The 21,216-nt window shown below is 43.2% G+C and overlaps 1 protein-coding gene across 1 annotated transcript in view; it reads left to right on the plus strand.

Moving 5' to 3' along the window:
* PANK4 (pantothenate kinase 4 (inactive)) overlaps window positions 1-21,216 on the plus strand; it is a 105,587-nt gene that overhangs the window by 57,959 nt on the left and 26,412 nt on the right. Inside the window, exons 10-12 of the mRNA XM_088468191.1 lie at window positions 11,473-11,628; window positions 13,602-13,714; window positions 15,939-16,026. Coding sequence (XP_088324317.1) covers window positions 11,473-11,628; window positions 13,602-13,714; window positions 15,939-16,026 — 357 coding nt within the window. The remainder of the gene's footprint in view (window positions 1-11,472; window positions 11,629-13,601; window positions 13,715-15,938; window positions 16,027-21,216) is intronic.

The raw sequence follows: 21,216 nt of genomic DNA on the forward strand, positions 1-21,216 counted from the left end.
GGAAGTGTCTATATTTTGATGGTAGAGACCTATAAGGATCAGATCAAGCTAAAATAATGAAATCCAATACGTATAAACCAGAAAGGAGACATTTATTCTCCTTCTTGATAAACAGTTGTCTACCTGTTAAGGGGAAACAAGATTTATAATCCCGAAATACGATGACCGGAAGTGACGTTACGGCACAGATCGTCGGAGTTTATAATGTAACGCTGGTCAATGTGACAAGTGTGCTCCTCGATCTCCTAATAAAGCTATGTTGCGGTTCATCCAACGTGGGGTGAAACGCACACAATCCTTCCGAATGACGGAGAGAGCGCGACGGCCAACACCACCCACACAGGAAGGGAGACACTAGGCAACCAAAACAACGAAATGCCGGAAGTGATGTTGCGCTCCACTTCACACAGTCTCCACACTTGGTTACCAAGTGACGTTACGGCGATCTGTGCCGTAACGTCACTTCCGGTCATCGTATTTCGGGATTATAAATCTTGTTTCCCCTTAACAGGTAGACAACTGTTTATCAAGAAGGAGAATAAATGTCTCCTTTCTGGTCTATACGTATTGGATTTCATTATTTTAGCTTGATCTGATCCTTATAGGTCTCTACCATCAAAATATAGACACTTCCTGTAACACATGATAAGTTACCATGGCAACCGATGGGATAATATATTTGTTTTATAAATATTGGTTCAGTATTGATTGTATAACTGTTGTGGGAGGTTGTACTATATCTATATGTATTTATATTTGGAAAAATAATATTTTATCTGGAATTAAATTACTCCTTCCTGTTTGATGCAATTTCCTGTAACTTTCTGATTGGCTGTTCATGGTTTAAATACTGGGCTCATTCACACTCTGGACATGTCTTGATAAAGACCTATTATAGGCCGAAACGTGTCGACAGTACCACGAGTGTGAACAGCCTTTTTACCTGAATTATCAGGTTTGAATTTTTCTAGTTTTTTCATTTTAAATTTTTTTTTCTCTTATTTTTTTTATGGACCTGTTCATGTGTTTTTATGGTTTTTGTATATATGATATACCATTTGGAGGCTATTATACATATGTTTTTTTATGTAATGATCACTGGCTACCACATCTTTCCATGAGTGATCTGGTTTAATAATAAAAATTTGGATTTTATTATATATATATATATATATATATATATATAATTTTTGTTTCCTTTCTTTGGGATAAAATCCATTTTGGAGGAAATATATATATTTTTTTGAGGAATAAGGGCCTGATTCAGAGCCGCTCGTTCGCTCCGAGCGATGTTCGCACAACTGCGCATGCGTATGGGTTGTAATACGCATGCACGAACCAGTCATTGCGGTCGGAAATTGTGTGCTCGCAAAATAGCGAATGCCTGCTAATTTGAGTGACAGAATGAGGCGTATGTGGGTGGTAACAGGGGAAGGTGCTTGAAAACGGGGAGTGGAGATCCGAACGCAGGCGTGCCAAAAGGTCAAAACGGGCGTTTTAAGGGTGTGCATAATTAACAAAGCAGCGTCATCGACCACGTCACTTGGTTGTTTCTTAGCCTGAACTGGTCGCATGATTGCGGTAGGAAAATCCAACCACAAGCACTGCGAGCAATTCAGATGCCTTTCGATGTACTCGATTAATCAAATAAATAGCGGAGATGACGTAGGATGCGAGCGGCCAGGGGGCGTCTTTACAAAATAGCGAGCGCATATTTCGTTCGCTCGCTCAGACATAGAGGCGTCAACAGACCGCAAAGAGCGAGCGCTCAATTTAAATAGCCAGCCCCTTTTTCTAAACTAGCGAGCGCAAATAGCGTCCGGCTCTGAATCAGGCCCTAAGTACCAAGGGAATCCAGGAGAGAAAAGAAAGAATCCTTTATATACCTGAAATCTTCCTTATATACCTTGAGTGGGGTACGCCTTCCTATCCATGTGGTCTATCTAAAGAAACTTTGATGTGTTTAAATCCCACACTTTTTTAGTGAGTGGGGTACGCCCTTTTGCTTCTTATGGTTATGTGAATACGATTTGGTATGGTTGTCACATTTATCTATAAACGGAGGTGATAGGGGAAAGAATAAAAGAAAAGAAACCTTTTGATGCATGAGATCACATCACTGAGTGTGAGTTAGGGTACGCTTGCACCCACTTGAATGAATCACGTTTGTTTCTACATACTTTCTTCAACTAATTGGAGACTTAAAAACTGTGTTACACATTTCTTGTTTTTTTTTTTTTTTTTTTTTGTAATCATCCATATATTGGAGGATAAAAGAGGAGAAGAATCACTTCAAGTCTACACTGAATCCATTTCATAGGATATCACGTCTCTCAAGGGAAGTAATGCGATTATAAACACATTTTTTTATTTTTATTTTAGCACCCTTTGTTATTCACACAAAACCTGTTTTATGTATTTATGTTTGAAATATTGGCCGAGATTTCACTTGTTTGAAGTACAATAGGCTGCTTTTTTGCGCCATTCACATAGGATTAATTTTTTGTATTCACTACGGGAAATTGGCTTTCTACTACCTTATTAACACCTCTAAGTTCTTGTACCAGCCTATAACTCCTCCCACCACTCTTCTCCACCGGAAAGATGGGACTGTTGGCTACACTAGCTGTACAAACTAAAATTCCCTGTTGTAATAATCGCTCAATTATTGGATAAACCCCTAATTCTACCTCCAGTTTTAGTGGGTACTGGGGAATTTTTGGAGCTTGCCTACCACCTTTTAAATTTACCATTATGGGGCCTACGTTTGCCATTAATCCAGTGTCCTGTCCATCCTTGGTCCAAAGTGAATCTGGAATTTGGGATAACATTTGATCTACCTGAGATGGATTTTAATTTACAATGGTAGAGTGATACATTATCCTTTGGGGAGTGTCCAACATATCCCTCACCTCATGCGCAACTCTCTCTGGGATATCTAAAAATACAACATCAGGGGTACAATATATGACACATCCCATCTTGCATAACAAATCTCTATCTAGTAAGTTAGTAGGAGCCGCTGCAGGCAGAAGGAAAGAATGACTGGTATGCAACGGCCCGATAGTAACCTCCATGGATTTTGTTAAAGGATAATGTTGCACTTTACCCGTTATGCCCATTGTTGGTACTGTCTTGTTGGTTACCTGTAAATTAACGGGAGATTTTATCACTGACCTGGTCGCCCCTGTGTCTACAAGAAAAGGATATTTAGTACCAGCTACATCAACCATCATGAGTGGCTCTTCCCTAGTACCCCCCGTTAACCTGACTATCTGTAGACCACAGGTATGACCTGACCCCTAGCGCTGGCTCCCACTCTCCAATAAAGCATTAACGGCCACAATTGGAGCTGGTACCTGTTGGACATTTGCTGGTCTCTGTGCATATCCTTTATTGGGATATCCAGGTTTTCCCTGGTTTGAGGGTCCTATCCTTTTTACCGTACAGTTTCTACTTAAATGTCCTGGCTGGTTACAATTAAAACACGTTCCTGGATTGGGTGAAGAGAAAGATTGTTGTGTGGGTTGAGCAGGAGGGAGAGGTGGTGGGTATGGGTAAGGATATTGAGGGAAAGGATATGGTGGGAGATATGAAGTTTGTGGGTAGTATGGGACTTGTGGTTGTGTAGGATAAGTGGGGTAGGGCTGTGTTTGCGGTGGTGTGGGATTAGTGAGGGTGTGTAATTGTTCAGGTGTGTGGGTGCAGGTGTGTCTACTGGCTGTGATGTTACCATCATTTCTTCTAGAGCTTGAATACTGACAACCATTAGTTTCTCGCTCTGGGTCTCTCTCTTCTTTGAGATGTACGCATTGTAATCTAGCACCGCGGGTGTATTTGCTGGCAATGTGTTCGCAACGCTTGTTTGCGTCGCTTGCACATTTTTAAGCCACGCATCCCCTTCATTTTGCTGCCACAATTTTAAACATTCGTTATATTTTACCTTTTTCACTTGAGAACGCATCAGACTGATGTAATCCCGGACATTACTCAATACATCTTTATCAAAACTACCAATTCTGGGAAACGGCCTAACACTCTTCATCGTTATCTTATACCATACGTAACAATACCTTATTGCATAAGCACCATACTTAGTATGCATAATACGACGGGCCGACCCAAGCGGCGCTTCCATCAGCAGCACATCATTGTCTAACATCTCTACTGTTTGCGTGGCTCCCATCTTGAGACAACTCTTACGTTTTTCATTAAAGATTTAAATTGGTGAAAGACAATCAAGATACTTTCACTTACCTGCGGACGCCTTTGAAAAAGGGTGTATCCACGAACCCTATGGAGTACCTCTAGATGCCTCCACTCACCTATGGGAGAAAAGCTGCTCCCACGCAGAAATCCCTTTTTGACTACGTTTCCACTGCTAGGGGGCAGCAAAGTACCCTTTGTTTTCCGGTTGATTTCGTCCACCCTCTCACCAGCTCACAATCATAATCTAACCAAAATTATGCGGTTCAATTATAGTGTTCAAATAAGCCTAACAGATCACACACATTGATTACTGAACGCTATAATCACGCTAGGAGCCGAACCCTAACAAAAATAACAACCCATACACCTGCCTTGTGTAAAGTAAACGGTAAGCTACTACCGAGTCACTAGGCCAACTTCCTGTGCCTAGCACTTAAGGGTCCTACGATACCCTTAACATTTTGGTCCCGTGTTACACCCTAAACAAGTACTCACAGTTAAACACTTTTTTCCTGCGCAGAAAAATACACTTTAACCCAGTTATTGGCAACAATTGATAATGTAACCTTAACGGCTTTGTTTAAACACGCGGCGGCACAACTGGAAGTACGTATACGCTATTGTGCGACTAGTCGCATACACAATAATGCGACTACTACACAACCGTATGACTTAACGTTAGCTGCGTACGCAAAAGTGCGTTTCTATTACGCGCGCAAAAATGCGACTCAGCCGTGTGCGCAATACTGCAGCAACTTTTTTAGCGTGAAATTCTATCAATAAAGGAAAACAAATTTTTTTTCTTTCTTGTCCCTGGATTCTAGTCAGAGTACCCTGACTCTCACGATAACGGATAGTTATCGATAACCGTATGTTTATCGTGTGAATAGGTAACTGATCTCACTCTACGAGCCTCCAACTAAGGATTCTGAATTTGAACCTCTATACGCTCCTACCTATACTTTCTAAAACCTGCCTATAAACATCTCTAAAATTGACGCTATTTGCGTACGCAGTCATACAGTAAAATAAAGACTTTAGACCTTGAACATGTGTTTCCAAAGCACAAAGTATTATTCAAGTAAAGTACAGTCAGTTACACGCTGTGATCTAAGTACAATTTAGCGCAAAGAATTATACAGACCCAAGATACAGTTATACATACGCACGCGCTCTGGACCAGATTCCGGCATCAGCAAGAAACCTCCGTCAATCAGCAAGAAGACTCCAGACTGGGGTCACAACACACACATTTATACCCTTACAGAACAGACAACACAATAGAGAGGTATGTTGCTGATCCCATTGGTTCCCCATCACAGTACATTTGTTACAGGACATTTAACAGGTTGATTCAAATGGACACAGAACAGCCTCTAACAGCTTGTTGCCTCCTCTATTCCCCCTGCATGTAAATCTAGGCTGTTGGTTTCACAAAATACATTTTGGTGCTTTATATCTCTACGGTCCATAAGTTGAGAATGCATGTTGCGATCTCCACACCGATGATACCGGAAAGCTGTTGAGAAAGTGCAGATCAGTATAATACCAAACATGGCTTACTTATCACGTATTAAACCTTAGATACCAAAATAGCCTTTATTTCACAGCATTTGTAGTAAATTAATAAAACTTAGATCTTATACTTTAAAGCTATGGAACCTTTTATGTGAGTGTGCATTATGTAAGTATTAGGGGTTTGGGAATAGACGCTAGTTAGGTTTATCTGATTTGGGGCAGATGTGCACGCATGCAGCTAATAAACAGCGTTCGCATGTAGGATATTGTGCATTCGCTAATGTGCGTCATGTTAACAGCGCAACTGCGTAATGTGCGGTGTTTATGAATGTGATTTTATTTATGATGGATTTAATATATATATATATATATATATATATAATATATTTAATTTCTTACTAACATTTTTCTAAACTGCAATGCAAATGTGTTATGGGCAGTGAGCTTCACTCTCAAACAGGGTGGAGACCCCCAACCGTGCTGGTGCCAGCCTGTCTGACTGAGTTTAAAAGAGCAGATTTCTTACCATTGTTCATTCAGTCAAATTCAAGTGTCTGGGCCATATTACAATTGCCACAGCTACACCTGTCCACATGTGGGGTCTCTCCCTTTACATGCAAAAACACTCACAGTTCCTGGTGTATTGTTTTTTTCTAATTCCTTTTCTCAGGAAGCTGTTTTTCTAGTTGCTAACTGATACTGTGTTTGTCTTGGTATATTTCTATGCAAGGTTGTCCCCAGAATGTGCCTGTCATGGCTTCTAAAGGGATTACCAAAAACATTGCCATCTGTACTTAGCTCGTGACTTGTAACTTAAAATGGCGTTGTGCAGGTTCTTATTTTTAAGATGGTCTGGTTTCCATTCGCAAGATGGCATCGCTCCAAGCTAATTTTACATTGATTCTGTCTCAGCCACTAAACCAGCTTCGACAATGGCCAAAAGTTTTGAGAATGAAACAAGTATTGGTTTTAACAAAGTTTCTGCTTCAGTGTTTATAGACCTTTTTGTCAGAAGTTACTATGGTATACTGAAGTAAAATTACAAGCATTTCATAAGTGTCAAAAGCTTTTATTGACAATTACATTAAGTTTATTCAAAGAGTTAATATTTGCAGTGTTGACCCCTCTTTTTCAAGGGTATACAATCGGGAAGCTGGCTGCCTTAATACCGGCAGCTGGCTTCCCGACTGTCATATCCCGGTGAGGGTGAAATGCCGGGCGTCTAGATGTAGACGCCTGACGTTTCCCTGACACTGGGAGAACGGCGCCCGGCATCCCGATCGAAGGGATGCCGGGCACCGCAAGCGGACAGCCACGGGGGGGTGGGTTAGGTTTAGGGCACCCGGGGGAGACTTAGGGTTAGGCACCCCCTCAAGAGGGTTAGGGTTAGGCTAGGGGGAGGGAGGGTTAGGGTTTGGCTAGGGGGAGGGAGGGTTAGGGTTAGGCACCCCCGGGGGAATTAGGGTTAGGCACCCCCCGGGGTACTTAGGTTTAGGCAGCGGGGAAGGGGGGGTTAGGGTTAGGCACCCCTAAGGAGGGTTAGGGTTAGGGAGTTAGGTTAGTCAATACTTGCCTATCGACGATCGGGATTTCCAGGGCTGTCGGGCTTCTGCTGCCGGGAACTCTGCTGTGGTCGGCCAGGTGCTGCCGGGAATCGAACCGCCGGCCATGCGGCCGGCGGTATTTCATACTGGTTCCTTTTCAAGACCTCTGCAATTCACCCTGACATGCTGTCAATCAACTTCTGGGCCAAATACCGACTGATGGCTGCCCATTCTTGCCTAATCAATGCTTGGAGTTTGTCAGAATTTGTGGGTTTTTGTTTGTCCACCCTCCTCTTGAGGATTGACCACAAGTTCTCAATGGGATTAAAGTCTGGGGAGTTTCCTGACCATGGACCCAAAATTTTGAAGTTTTGTTCCCCGAGCCACTTAGTTATCACTTTTGCCTTATGGCAAGGTGCTCCATCATGCTGGAAAAGGCATTGTACGTCACCAAACTGTTTTTGGATGGTTGGGAGAAGTTGCTGTTGGAGGATGTTTTGGTACCATTCTTTATTCATGGCTGTGTTCTTTGGCAAAATTGTGAGTGAGCCCACCCTCTTGGCTGAGAAGCAACCCCACACGTGAATTGTCTCAAGATGCTTTACTGTTGGCATGACACAGGACTGATGGTAGCGCTCACCTTTTCTTCTCCGGACAAGCATTTTTCCAGATGTCCCAAACAATCTGAAAGGGGATTCATCAGAGAAAATAACTTTACCCCAGTCCTCAGCAATCCTATCCCTGTACCTTTTGCAGAATATTAGTCTGTCCCTGATGTTTTTCCTGGAGAGAAGTGGTTTTTCTGCTGCCCTTCTTGACACCAGGTCATCCTCCAAAAGTCTTTGCCTCACTGTGCGTGAAGATGCACTCACACCTGCCTACTGCCATTCCTGAGCAAGCTCTGCACTGGTGGTGCCCTGATCCCGCAGTTGAATCAACTTTAGGAGATGGTCGTGGCGCTTGCTGGACGTTCTGGTGCGACCTGAAGCCGCCTTCACAACTATTGAACCTCTCTTCTTGAAGTTCTTGATGATCTGATAAATGGTTGATTTCAGGTGCAATCTTACTAGCAGCAATGTCATTGCCTGTGAAGCCCTTTTTGTGCACAGCAATGATGACTGCACGTGTTTCCTTGCAGGTAACCATGGTTAACGGAAGAACAATGATTTCAAGCTCCACTCTCCTTTTAAAGCTTCCAGTCTGTTATTCTAACTCAATCAGCATGACAAAGTAATGCAAATTCCGCATGGCAAGGCATTAGTACACCCACTATGTCTTAGTGTGTGATCGTGGTGTGTATTTAGACACCCACAAGCCTGTATTAAGACGCCCACTAATGCACGTCATCTCCAGGAAGTGTATGCAACCATCGGTACCATCGGATGCATACGCAGCACTTGTGGTTGACCATACCCTGCTGCAAGCACGGAGCGCACTTCAGTGTAAAATTCAGTCAAGTGACATGTACTATGATGCTGCCTCTTAATTATGCACGCCTCTGAAACGGCGTTAAGACGCTCAGGCACACCTGCGTTCGCACCACCACTCCCGCCCTTGTCACCACCCACAAACTGCTTCTCCTGTCACTCATTCTAGCGAGGTGTCTATGCTCAACGAGCAAGCGCTTCGCGATCACATAGACTGATTCGCGCATACGCAATGCGATGCGTACACTTGCACAGAATGCAAACATCGGCTGGCTGCGTGCGAACGCATCCTAGCGAGCAGGTCTGAATCGGGCCCTTAGTTCATTGTCATGGCAAAGAGGGACTTTGTAATTAATTGCAATTCATTTGACCACTCTTCATGACATTCTGGAGTATATTCAAATTGCCATCATAAAAACTGAAGCAGCAGACTTTGTGAAAAACAATACTTGTGTCCTTCTCAAAACTTTTGGCCATGGTTGTACTTACCTTCTGCCAGACATTCCGTTCCGTCCCCTTGTCCAGTAGGAATTTCATGATTTACCCGTGAAAACAAAATCCAATACTATGAGGCATACACAGGGCCAGATTAACAATGGGGCGGATGGAGCTACAGCTCCAGGCCTCCACATAAAAATAGGCCCATTGTCATGACAACATGATGTTGACTGGCCATCTGCTCTCCACACGGTCAGCCATAAATCATAAGTAGTAAATTTGTATTTCTATTTACCTCACAAAATGAAGGATTTTTTTCCTTTTACATATTTAGGGAGACATTGGAGCAGAGAGTATAGGGGGTACACGCCCACATGGCACTGGCCACACCCACACAGCACTGGTCACGCCTACTCTGCTTCTCATAATAGGCCCTTTGGTCATTTTCAGCTCCAGGCCCATGTGGCCATCAATCTGGCCCTGGGCATACAGATTTACTATCAGAAAAATCTATATTATCAAAGAAACTATCAGAAGCATTGGTATGAAATTACTACAGGCTAAATTCCAATCTGTGCAATAAAAATCTACGTATCTAAGACGTGTGTATGTGATATATATGATTTGCCACAAGTACTAGCTAGGCATCATATGAATACATTTTCCCTGGTTTCTATTGAAGCGTATTGAAGCCCTCAGTGATAAATAAGTCTTGTTCACTTTAGTCCTTGCTTGTTATGTGTTTTGTGCAACCATGTATTTTAGCTCACAGCTCTCATAAAGATAAGTAATCATTCAGGATAGCTCAGCTCTTTATATGGATTACATACGTATAGATGTGTCCTAATACAGCTGTCCTTTTTGCGCCATATGACGCTCTGCCACAGGTAGAGAATCCCGTATTTGAGGGGGTGGTTCTGAATATCGACATGGTCAATAGGTCGACAATCACTATGTAGACATGTATTATGGCTGACATGGTTAAAATGTCGACACATTCAGCATGTCGACCTTTTGCATGTCAGCACCAAAATGTCAACATACATTTTCAGTTATTTTAGCCTATCCCCAACCCTTAACCCTAAACCTTTATCCTAATCCTAACCCTAAAATTTTGGTGTCGTCATTTTAACCATGTTCACCTAAATGCATGTCTACATATTGATTGTTGACCTAAAGACCATGTCGGCATTCAGGCTTCTGACATTTTCGTGTCGACATTCTGAATGGTGACCTTCTGAATGTTGACAAGTCGACCGGTTACCTGCTTGAGTACTTTTTCCTGAATTTTGCATCTTAATTGCTAATACTGTAATGAGTAGATGATAGTTTACTAAGTACAGTATTTAGGATTAGTATTTTTTCTGTGGCAAAGGAATTAGTATAAAGTAGAAAATGAAGCATAACTCTGCCTGGTGCAAGTCATGCATAGCCATGCTCCCGCACACCGCTGCTGGGCGAAACTATACTAATGTTGTTGCCGGCAGGATTGTATTGAGACGCCCATGGACAGCTTTGCAGATCAAAGCAAATGCATACAAAGATCATTCCATAATCTGCCATCTGCGTAAGGTGACGCAGAATGGCCGTCTGAACTGGGACGTCAGAACCACTTTATCTGCACACAGAAGACTCTGGGTACAACGCCCTGAAAACGGACAGAGCACGGCTGCGTTTTCTGCCGTCACTCCCTTACCTCCCCCTAATTAGTCTCTGACTGTCAATCACTTTGTGAGGTAATCCTCACTGTGAGCAACATTACTAAGGAACCTTGGCGCATGTATAATGCAGCCGTGTTGCATGCGCGTTTGACCGATAATCGCTCAACCTCGTAAATATTGGAATAGCGTATGCTCTGAATCAGGCCCTTAGTTCACTAATACTGTACTAAGGGCCTGAGTCAGAATTTATACACAGCGGCTGTGCACTTATATACACAAGATACCTCCTGCCGGCTTCTGTGATCCACTGCTGTGTCCGTGGTACGCAGCCATCGGATCACTTGCATTAACGTCGGCCATCTGAGTAGCTCTCAGGTGTATGGTGACACACCTGTACACCTGTACTCCACATGGGAAATGTATGTAACCCACTCACAGAAAAGACACTGGGTGTATAAAAAGATCTTGGCGTTTGCGGAGTCAAGTTCTAGAGCTGTATGTGACCAGGTGTTAGTGAATGGCAGGGTGGAAACATTAATACTTGTAAATAAATAAGTAGTGAGTTGTATCACTTGCCAATATCGCTCTTCAGTAAACCTAGTTTTCTGTACATTTCTATCCTGTCCAGCTCACATCATTGGCTTGTAGATCAGACTCTGGTTTTATGTTCAACAGTTTGACATGTTGGAGATGGACCGTTTGGAACGGCAAGTAGTAAATCTCCCTCTGCTCTTTGATCCGTCTTCCTATGTCCCCGATACCGTGGATCTTACAGAAGATGCAATGGCTCGGGAATACTGGCTCACTTGCTTCGAAGATGCTTTAGAAGGGGTAAGCTATTCTTTCTGCATGGCGTCCTAAACACAACATTGTTCCTGTTTATGTTCCGTATTAGGTAACCTATTTCTAGGCAGCCCAATCTATGTTCTCACTGGGGGTTCAATCAAATAGGTACTAGTCACAACTATAACATCTGGTGCTTACTGGAGAAGTCTGTTTAATGTCACAAATTCTAATATGCCAACTGTATTATATTGCCACACTTTCAGTTCATGCTCCATCAGCACACCCTTGGTCAGATGACTGGTAATCATAAATGTGCCAGGAGGGTCACTTCTAGCTGGAAGGATATTTTGCCAGGAGCATATTGAATCTATGAAGAATTGGTTGACAAGATGGCATGACACAACCTGTATAAGCAGGAATGGCTCATTGTGTGCAATTCATATCCGCTGATTTTCACCAAATTTTTATTTTTTACAAACATTTTTGTTTTTGTTTTTAATGTTCTGAAATTGCGGGAAAAATTCCCATTTAGCAGATATAAACTCAAATCTAGCTCTGTGAGTCATTTACTTGTTGTTTTGCAATAGCACATACATCGATCAGCCATAACATTAAAACCACCTGCCTATTATTGTGTAGGTCCCCCACCAAATCAGATCTGACCCATCAAGGCATGGACTCCACAAGATCTCAGAAGGAGTCCTATGGTATCTGACACCAAGACTTTAGCAGCAGGTCCTTTAAGTCCTGTTAGTTGCGAGGTGACACCTCCATGGCTCGGACTTGTTTATCCAGCACATCCCACAGATGTTTGATGAAATTGAGATCTAGGGAATTTCAAGGCCAACACCTTGAACTCTTTGTCATGTTCCTCAAACCAGTTTTGAACAATTTTTGCAGTGTGGCAAGTGCACATTATGCTGCTGAAAGAGGCCACTGCCATCAGGGAATACCGTTACCATCAAGGGGTGTACTTGGTCTGCAACATTATTTAGATAGGAAATACGTGTCAAAGTAACATCCACATGAATGCCAGGACCGTAGATTTCCCAACAGAACATTGCCCAGAGCATCACACTGCCTCCGCTGACTTGCTTTCATACTGCATCCTGGTGCCATCTCTTTCCCAGGTAAATGACGCACACTCACCCGGCCATCCACATAATCATTAGATCTTGCCACCTTCATCTATTGCTCCATGGTCCAGTTCTGATGCTCACGTACCATTGTAGGCAATTACGGTGGTGGACAGGGGTCAGCATGGGCACCCTGACAGGTCTGCGGTTATGCAGCTCCATCCTCGGCAAGCTGCAATGCACTGTATGTTCTGATATCTTTCTATCATAGTCAGCATTAACTTTTTCAGCAGTTTGTGCTACAGTAGTTGTTCAGTGTGATAGGACCAGACGGGCTAGCCTTCACTCCCCACGCACAGCAATGAGCCTTGAGCTTGTTGCTGGTTCACTGGTTGTCCTTCCTTAGACCACTTTTGGTATGTACACTGCATACTATGAACACCCCACAAGGCCTGGCGTTATGGAGATGCTCTGGCCCAACTGAATAACCATAACAATTTGGCCCATTGTTCCTGCTTCCAACACATTAACTTCAAGAACTGAGTGTTCACTTGCTGCCTAATATATCCCACCCCTTGACAGGTGCCAAGGTAAAGAGCTAATCAATGTTATTCACTTCACCTGGCAGTGGTTTTAATGTTATTGCAGATCTATATGTATGTATATATTGTAATACTGTACTGATGTGTATTGTTTGTTGGAGTAGCTACATGTTGAGATGTTTGTGCTTTGGTATACTGAAGGTGGCTGGCATAATAAAACTTGTATTTGTGCCTTATCGTTGTAAACTCATTTCATATTGTACATGTCATCTAGCAACTCCAGCTTGAAAGTAGGTTATAAACTTCATTAAGAAAACGGCTGACATTTTAACTTGTATTAGCAAAACCTATTGATCAGATTGCAGGTTTACACTATATCACCTCTCACTTTATCCGTAAGGTAGCTAAACGGGCTGTTGCCAGTCAGCCAGACGCAAAGGATGCAGCAGACCGGGCAAAAAAGTTTCAGCAGAAGTACTGGAATAAATTGCAGACCTTGAGACATCAGCCCTTGTAAGTATCTTGGGGTTGCCTCCTGTGGGAAGAATTAGGTTTACCTACTGTATACACATAGACAGCAAAGATGAATGCGCAGTTTGGTTTTTGTAAGCCAATGTTGATGTTACATTAGTATTTATATTTTGCTTGGTGTGCACATTGTGTGGGATAGTTCATGTTCAGGAGGTGGGTGATATCACACAATGAGTTGTGGAGTTTTTCTTTTGTACAGCTTTGCTTAGGAAATAACTGACATGCTTGGCTGTAGATTTTCAGCTTTTGTATTATCAGCAGAATTTTAGTAAATAGGTGTGGACTTGTCTTTATGGGATTTAGGGGGTACCTTTTAATCAAAGCTGCAGTGGAAAGTCCGGGAAAGACTACACATTGGGCTATATTTACAAAGTTTTGTAAGATGCTGCTTCTCGGCAGGTTTGAGGTGACAATTTAAAGCGGCTCTAACATTAAGTGTTAAGCTGCCGGGCTTTACACCTACGGGTACATTTACTAAAGTGAGAGTTTTTAGAAGTGGAGATGTTGCCCATAGCAACCAATCAGATTCTAGCTAATATCTTCTAGAAGGTGCTAGTTAAATGTTAAGTAGAATCTGATTGGTTGCTATGGGCAACATCTCCACTTCTAAAAACTCTCACTTTAGCAAATCTACCCCCTTATGTTAGTGCTGCTTTACATTTTCACATCAAACCTGCCGAGAAGCAGAGACTTACAGAAGCCACCACCAAAAAAGTAAAAAGAAGCTTCGCTACTTTATAAACTTCTATACATAAGTATGGTGTATGTTGGGATGCAGCAAAGATTGACTATGACTGATCAAATTTGTCATTCCATCTGGTATTTGTGCGAATATTCTAACAAATGTTTTGCACAACGGCTCCATTTCCTAGCCACCGCACAGATTTGAACTGGGATTTTCAAGTTCTGGACAGTTTCACATATGGCACATGCCACCAAAGGAAGATATTATAATAAATAAATCCTCATTTGGGGCTGTATAATTGCAGGCAGGGGGCGTCTCATGCGCTTTCTGTGCCCCCTTGCACGCATGCGCAGTCTAGACGCCCGGGGCCTACAGCGCATGCAATTGCCTACGGGAAAATGGCGCCGGTGATTTCTCCACTGCACATGCGTTGGCGTCATTTTCCAGGGGATGCAGCCACAAGGAGCCTGTGTGCACCGCCCACCGTGCAACCATTATAGATACGGTGGTAGTTGCAGCCTTGTTGGCCACAATTACACTCGCGTTGCATTCATGAAACTAACTGCGGGTATTCGCTTATACCAAGGGGCTGTGCATCTATCCAAGTGCACAGCCCCTACCCGTATGCTTGGATTCATCGATGTTGTCATTAGCAGGGTGCACTTGTATCGTCCCTATCCTTGGTGTAAAAGGTGCATCTGAAAACACGGATCTCTGGTAACTCACAACTTCACATAGTCCACAGTTTCGTCTTCACGCTCTTACTAAACCTAGCCTGCGTGAGAATGCTCCATTGCTACCCGATTCTGCCCATTCAGCTGCAAGTTGGGATGTGACAGAGTTGTATGACGCTGTCTGGTACACACTGGACACTGGAGCGATTTTGTTCCGATTTGGCCAAATTGGCACCGTCAAATCGTACAGTGTGTATGCACGATATGCGCGCTCCCACGGTCACATGCGACGTGTGCAGTACTTTAAACCTGACGATATTGCATGCAGCACTATCATGTTAATGAAGGACGGAACAAGAGTACCAACAATCATGCAATGCCCAGGGTGTTCTGGCACAAGTGTGGACCCACCTTTAATCACCCTGAGCATGCTTAATACTAAAACATGAGATCTGTCTGCAAAATGGACTTGTGTGCAGCACTGGAGCAGCCCCACTATGCACAGCTGGCCTGGTCTGGGTCCATGCAGACTAATGAGGGATATTTAGGAAAAGGTGGTGTTGCCCAAAGAAGCTGTCTACGTTGCAATTGAAATGAAAAATGACAGCAAATATGTGGTTGATACGGTTACGCAATCTTCTAATCTTCTTTACACCAGTTTTCACAACTATCCCTGACCACACTGAAATACAATAAATAAATAATGGAATATTATGTTATAATATGGGGCAGTGCTTCATACTAAACCTCATCAGGGAGTGCAGTTGTCTGAAATAAAACAAGCCTCATGTCTATGATCGGAGTATTACTCACTACCACTTTCCCAAAATCTTTTTATTTATCCTAGTGCTTATGGATCATTGACCGTCCGAAGTTTGCTAGATACACGAGAGCACTGCTTAAACGAATTCAATTTTCCGGACCCCTACTCAAAAGTGAGAATTTTTTATTGAAACGATATATAATTCCTCTTGTCAACAGTTTATCCTGTAGGTAAAGGAAAGCAGGTAAGTCGCTTCTTCAGTGTCTCAATACCACATGAACGTCTATTCTGTCAGCATGCTCCTATTTTATTTGCATATATATATATATATATATATCACTGTACAATGAACAGATATTTTTTGCTAATAAGAAATACATATGTGTGTGTGTGTGTGTGTGTGTGTGTGTGTGTGTGTATACAAGGGCTAATTGAAAAGTAATGAGCCTGATTTTTTGTATATAATATATACTGTATAAGGGCTGATTGAAAAGTAGTGAGACTGAAAAAGAAAAATGCTCAGATCCTGTGGAGTCATCTGATTCTGAATAAAAAAATCCTAGTAGCGTGCTTCACATTCAATACATTTTTCACAGCGTTTCAACAACAATGTAAAGCCGTGCAGTAGACTGTTCTGTGGCATCACTGTTAGAGTTGCAGCTGTGGCATTTTTCACTTCTTCATCTGTTGAGAACTTCTTTCTGCGCAGTTGTTTCTTCTAGGTTGGGAATGCTCAGAAATCGCAGGGCGCTAAGTCCGGGCTATATGGATGGTGTTCCAGGGCTGTCCCATTAATTTCAGTCAGTGCTGCCAATGCAACAGCAGCAACATATGGTCGGGCATTGTCTTGGGGCAAAAACCGTTTCTTTTCCAAATGTGGTCTTTTCTTCCTCATGGCTCCACAAAAATGGGTTTTCAGGACGTTTGCATAGTAGTCACCATTAATTGTCTGTCCACGGGGGACCCAGTGCTGTAGGATCATACCGTGTTCATCAAAGAACAGCAGAAGCATGACTTTAGCACACAACATTTTTTGGGCGGAGGTGAATTTGTGTGTTTCCATACACTGGACTGTTGTTTGGATTCCGGATCATAATGACGAATCCACACTTCATCACATGTCACAATCGATGTCAGGAAATTGGTGATCCTCTCCGTCATTCGAACGGTGTTCTTGCATGATTCAACTCGTCGTCGCATCTGGGTACTCGCCTGGCACACACGCTATGCATTTTCACTTCCTTTGTCACAATATGCTAAACACGTTAGAATGAGATGCCAAGTGAAGCCGAAAGTTTGCGTAAAGTTAACCTTCTGTCATTTTGCAACATCTCCGCAGCTTTGGCAATGTTGACATCTGTAACCACGGTGGATGGTCTCACAGAACGCGCTTCATCAGTCACTTGCGTATTACTCTCTTTGAAGTGATTCCACTACTGAAATACTGCAGCACGGCTAATTGTTTCTACACCATATGCTTGCCGTAACATTTCATGAGTTTCATTTCCGCTTTTTCCAAGTTAAACGCAAAATTCAATCACACATCTCTGACGTAATCTTAAACATGTCTTCCTCATCCACCAAGACGAAACGTACGGAGATGTTCTACCCGCTGCAACCAAACAAGAAGACTACGGCAGTCCAACCGCAGGTTCAAACACATCGATGTATGAGCTTCACAACCAGCATAGTGTTTCCGTGTCTACCTATGGGACAGAAAAACAGAGACACTCTTTTCATTCAGCCCTCGTGTGTGTGTGTGTGTGTGTGTGTATGTATGTGTAGCATGTGCATGTATGTGTGGGGCAGTACAGATGGTGTAATGGTTAGCGTTACTGCTTCACAGCAATGAGGTCAAGGGTTCAATTCCCACCATGGCCCTAACTGTGTGGAGTTTGTATATTCTCCCTGTGCTTGCGTGGGTTTCCTCCGGGTTCTCCGGTTTCCTCCCACACTCCAAAAATATACTGGTAGGCTAATTGGTTCCCCACAAAAATTAACCCTAGTGTGTGTGCGGATGTGGTAGGGAATATAGATTGTAAGCTCCACTGGGGCAGAGACTGATGTGAATGGCCAAATATTCTCTCTGTAAAGCGCTGCGGAATATGTGTGCGCTATATAAATAACTGGTAATAATAATAATGTGTATGTATATATACAGTCAGGTGCATAAATATTGTGACATTGACAGAATTTTCATATTTTGGCCTCTATTCACCACCACAATGGCTTTGAAATGAAACAAGCAAGATGTGCTTTAACTGCAGACTTTCAGATTTCATTTGAGGGTAATTACATCCAAATCAGGTGAATGGTATAGGAATTACAACAGTTTCTATATGTGCCTCTCACTTTTTAAGGGGCCAAAAGTAATGGGACTATCAACTCAAAAGCTATTTCATGGACAGGTGTGGGCTATTCCCTCGTTATTTCATTATCAATTAAGCAGGTAAAAGGTCTGGAGTTGATTCTAGGTGTGACATTTGCATTTGGAATCAGTTGCTGTCGACTCTCAATATGAGATCCAAAGAGCTGTCACTATCAGTGAAGCAAGCCATCATTAGGCTGAAAAAACAAAACAAACCCATCAGAGAGATAGCAAAAACATTAGGCGTGGCCAAATCAACTGTTCGGAACATTCTTAAAAAAGAACGCACCAGAGAGCTCAGCAACACCAAAAGACCCTGAAGACCACGGAAAACAACTCTGGTGGATGACAGAAGAATTATTTCCCTGGTGAAGAAAAACCTCTTCACAACAGTTGGCCAAATCAAGAACACTCTCCAGGAGGTAGGTGTATATGTGTCAAAGTCAACAATCAAGAGAAGACTTCACAAGAGTGAATATAGAGGGTTCACCACAAGATGTAAACCATTGGTGAGCCTCAAAAACAGGAAGACCAGATTAAAGTTTGCCAAACAACATCTAAAAAAGCCATTATAGACCTGGAACATCATCCTATGGACAGATGAGACAAAGATCAACTTGTACCAGAGTGATGGGAAGAGAAGAGTATGGAGAAGGAAAGGAACTGCTCATGATCCAAAACATACCACCTCATCATTGAAGCATGGTGGTGGTAGTGTCATGGCGTGGGCATGTATGGCTGCCAATGGAACTGGTTCCTTTGTATTTATTGATGATGTGACTGCTGACAAAAGCAGCAGAATGAATTCTGAAGTGTTTCGGGCAATATTATATGCTCATATTCAGTCAAATGCTTCAGAACTCATTGGACGGCGTTTCACAGTGCAGATGAACAATGACAAAAAAAAGCATACTGCAAAAGCAACCAAAGAGTTTTTTAAGGCTAAAAAGTGGAATATTATGCAATGGCCAAGTCAATCCCCTGACCTGAATCCATGCATTTCACTTGATGAAGACAAACCTGAAGGGAAAATGCCCCAAGAACAAGCAGGAACATTTGCAGTAGAGGCCTGGCAGAGCATCACCAGGGATGAAACCCAGCGTCTGGTGATGTCTATGCTTTCCAGACTTCAGGCTGTAATTGCCTGCAAAGGACTTGCAACAAAGTATTAAAAAGTGAAAGTTTGATTTAGGATTGTTTAGTGTGTCCCATTACTTTTGGCCCCTTAAAAAGTGGGAGGCACATATAGAATGTAATTCCTACACCGTTCATCTGATTTGGATGTAATTACCCTCAAATTAAATCTGAAAGTCTGCAGATAAAGCACATCTTGTTTGCTCCATTTCAAAGCCATTGTGGTGGTGAATAGAGGCCAAAATATGAATATTCTGTCAATGTCCCAATATTTATGCACCCGACTGTGTGTGTGCATGTGTGTGTGTATGTATGTTCGGATATCTGAAATCCAACCCCCCGATCCGAGTCAGACTCGACTTTTCCCGCCTGACTCTGATCTGAAATCGAGGCAAATTGTCATCATCCCGCCTTCCGGATCTCGCGGGTTTTCGATCCTATAAAAGGTACCCGCGTTGGCGCCATTTTCTCCCTCGGCTGTGGACAGTGAAGAGGGAGGGTGGGAGTTAGGGCTGGCTGGGCTGTGTAGTGCTGTGCTGTGCTGCTGTTGCACATAGGGGCTGTGTCCACTCCTCCAAAGTCCATAGGGGCTGGCTGTGTTGTGCTGTGCTGCTGTTGTCCATAGCTGTGTCCACTCCTCCAAAGTCCATAGGGGCTGGCTGGGCTGTGTTGTGCAGTCAGTTGTCCACTCCCAAGTCAATAGGGGCTGGCTGGGCTGTGTTGTGCAGTGTCCCAGTCCTAAAGGGGTGCTGTAGTATTGTCCAGGGGGTGCTCTGTCCATCAGGGGTGCTCCCCCCAAGTGCAAAAAAATATATTTTTTTTTCTGTGTTTGTGAATTGTGTGCGCAGTAGCCGCACGTGCATCAACAAAGTAGCGCCAAGCGTGCGCCTGTGTCATAAGTAAAGGGCCGGCTGGCTTGTCCGTTAAAGTGCGCTGTAACCCCCAGAGTGCACTCCAAAAATATATTTTTTTTTCTTTGTTTGTGAATTGTGTGCGCAGTAGCCGCACGTATCCGCACGTGCATCAACAAAGTACCGCCAAGCGTGCGCCTGTGTCATAAGTAAAGGGCCGGCTGGCCCCCAGAGTGCACTCCAAAAAATATATTTTTTTTTCTGTTTGAGATTTGTGTGCACTGTACGTGCATCCTCAAAGCAGCAGCGCCAAGTGTGCGTCTGTCTGTTAAAGGGTGGTGTAACCCCCAAAGTGCCCTCCACAAAAAATAAACAATTCTTCTTTTTTTTATCTGTATGTATGCGCATTAGCCGCACGTGCATCAACAAAGGAGCAGCGCCAAGCGTGCGCCTGTGTCCCATAAGTCTGTTAAAGGGTGGTGTAACCCCAAAGTGCTCCAAAAAATAAAAAAATATTTTTTGTCTGTTTGTGACTTGTGTGTGCTGTAGCCGCACGTGCATCAAAACAGTAGCAGTGCCAAACGCGCGCCTGTGTCATAAGTCAAGGGCCGGTTTGGACATCTGGTCCAGACTGAAGAACGTGCCAACAATTTCTGACAAGTCTACTGTCACTGCATATGCTACTGTCACCATTGACAGAATGATGGAGGATTACATTGGTGACTGCATCCAAGTAGGCATGTCAGACAGTCCGTACCTGTACTGGCAGGAAAAAAAGGCAATTTGGAGGCCCCTGTACAAACTGGCTCTATTTTACCTGAGTTGCCTCCCCTCCAGTGTGTACTCCTAAAGAGTTTTAGTGCAGCCGGGAACCTTGTAAGCGAAAGGCGTAGGAGGTTGCTTCCACAAAATGTGGAGATGATGATGTTCATAAAAATGAATGATCAACTTTTCCATGGAGACCAGCCTCCAGGACGTACAGAGGGACCTGTGTTGGTGGATTTCAGCG

Source organism: Taudactylus pleione, unplaced genomic scaffold (assembly GCF_031769625.1).
Source record: "Taudactylus pleione unplaced genomic scaffold, aTauple2 ptg000082l, whole genome shotgun sequence".
Lineage (NCBI taxonomy): Eukaryota > Metazoa > Chordata > Amphibia > Anura > Myobatrachidae > Taudactylus > Taudactylus pleione.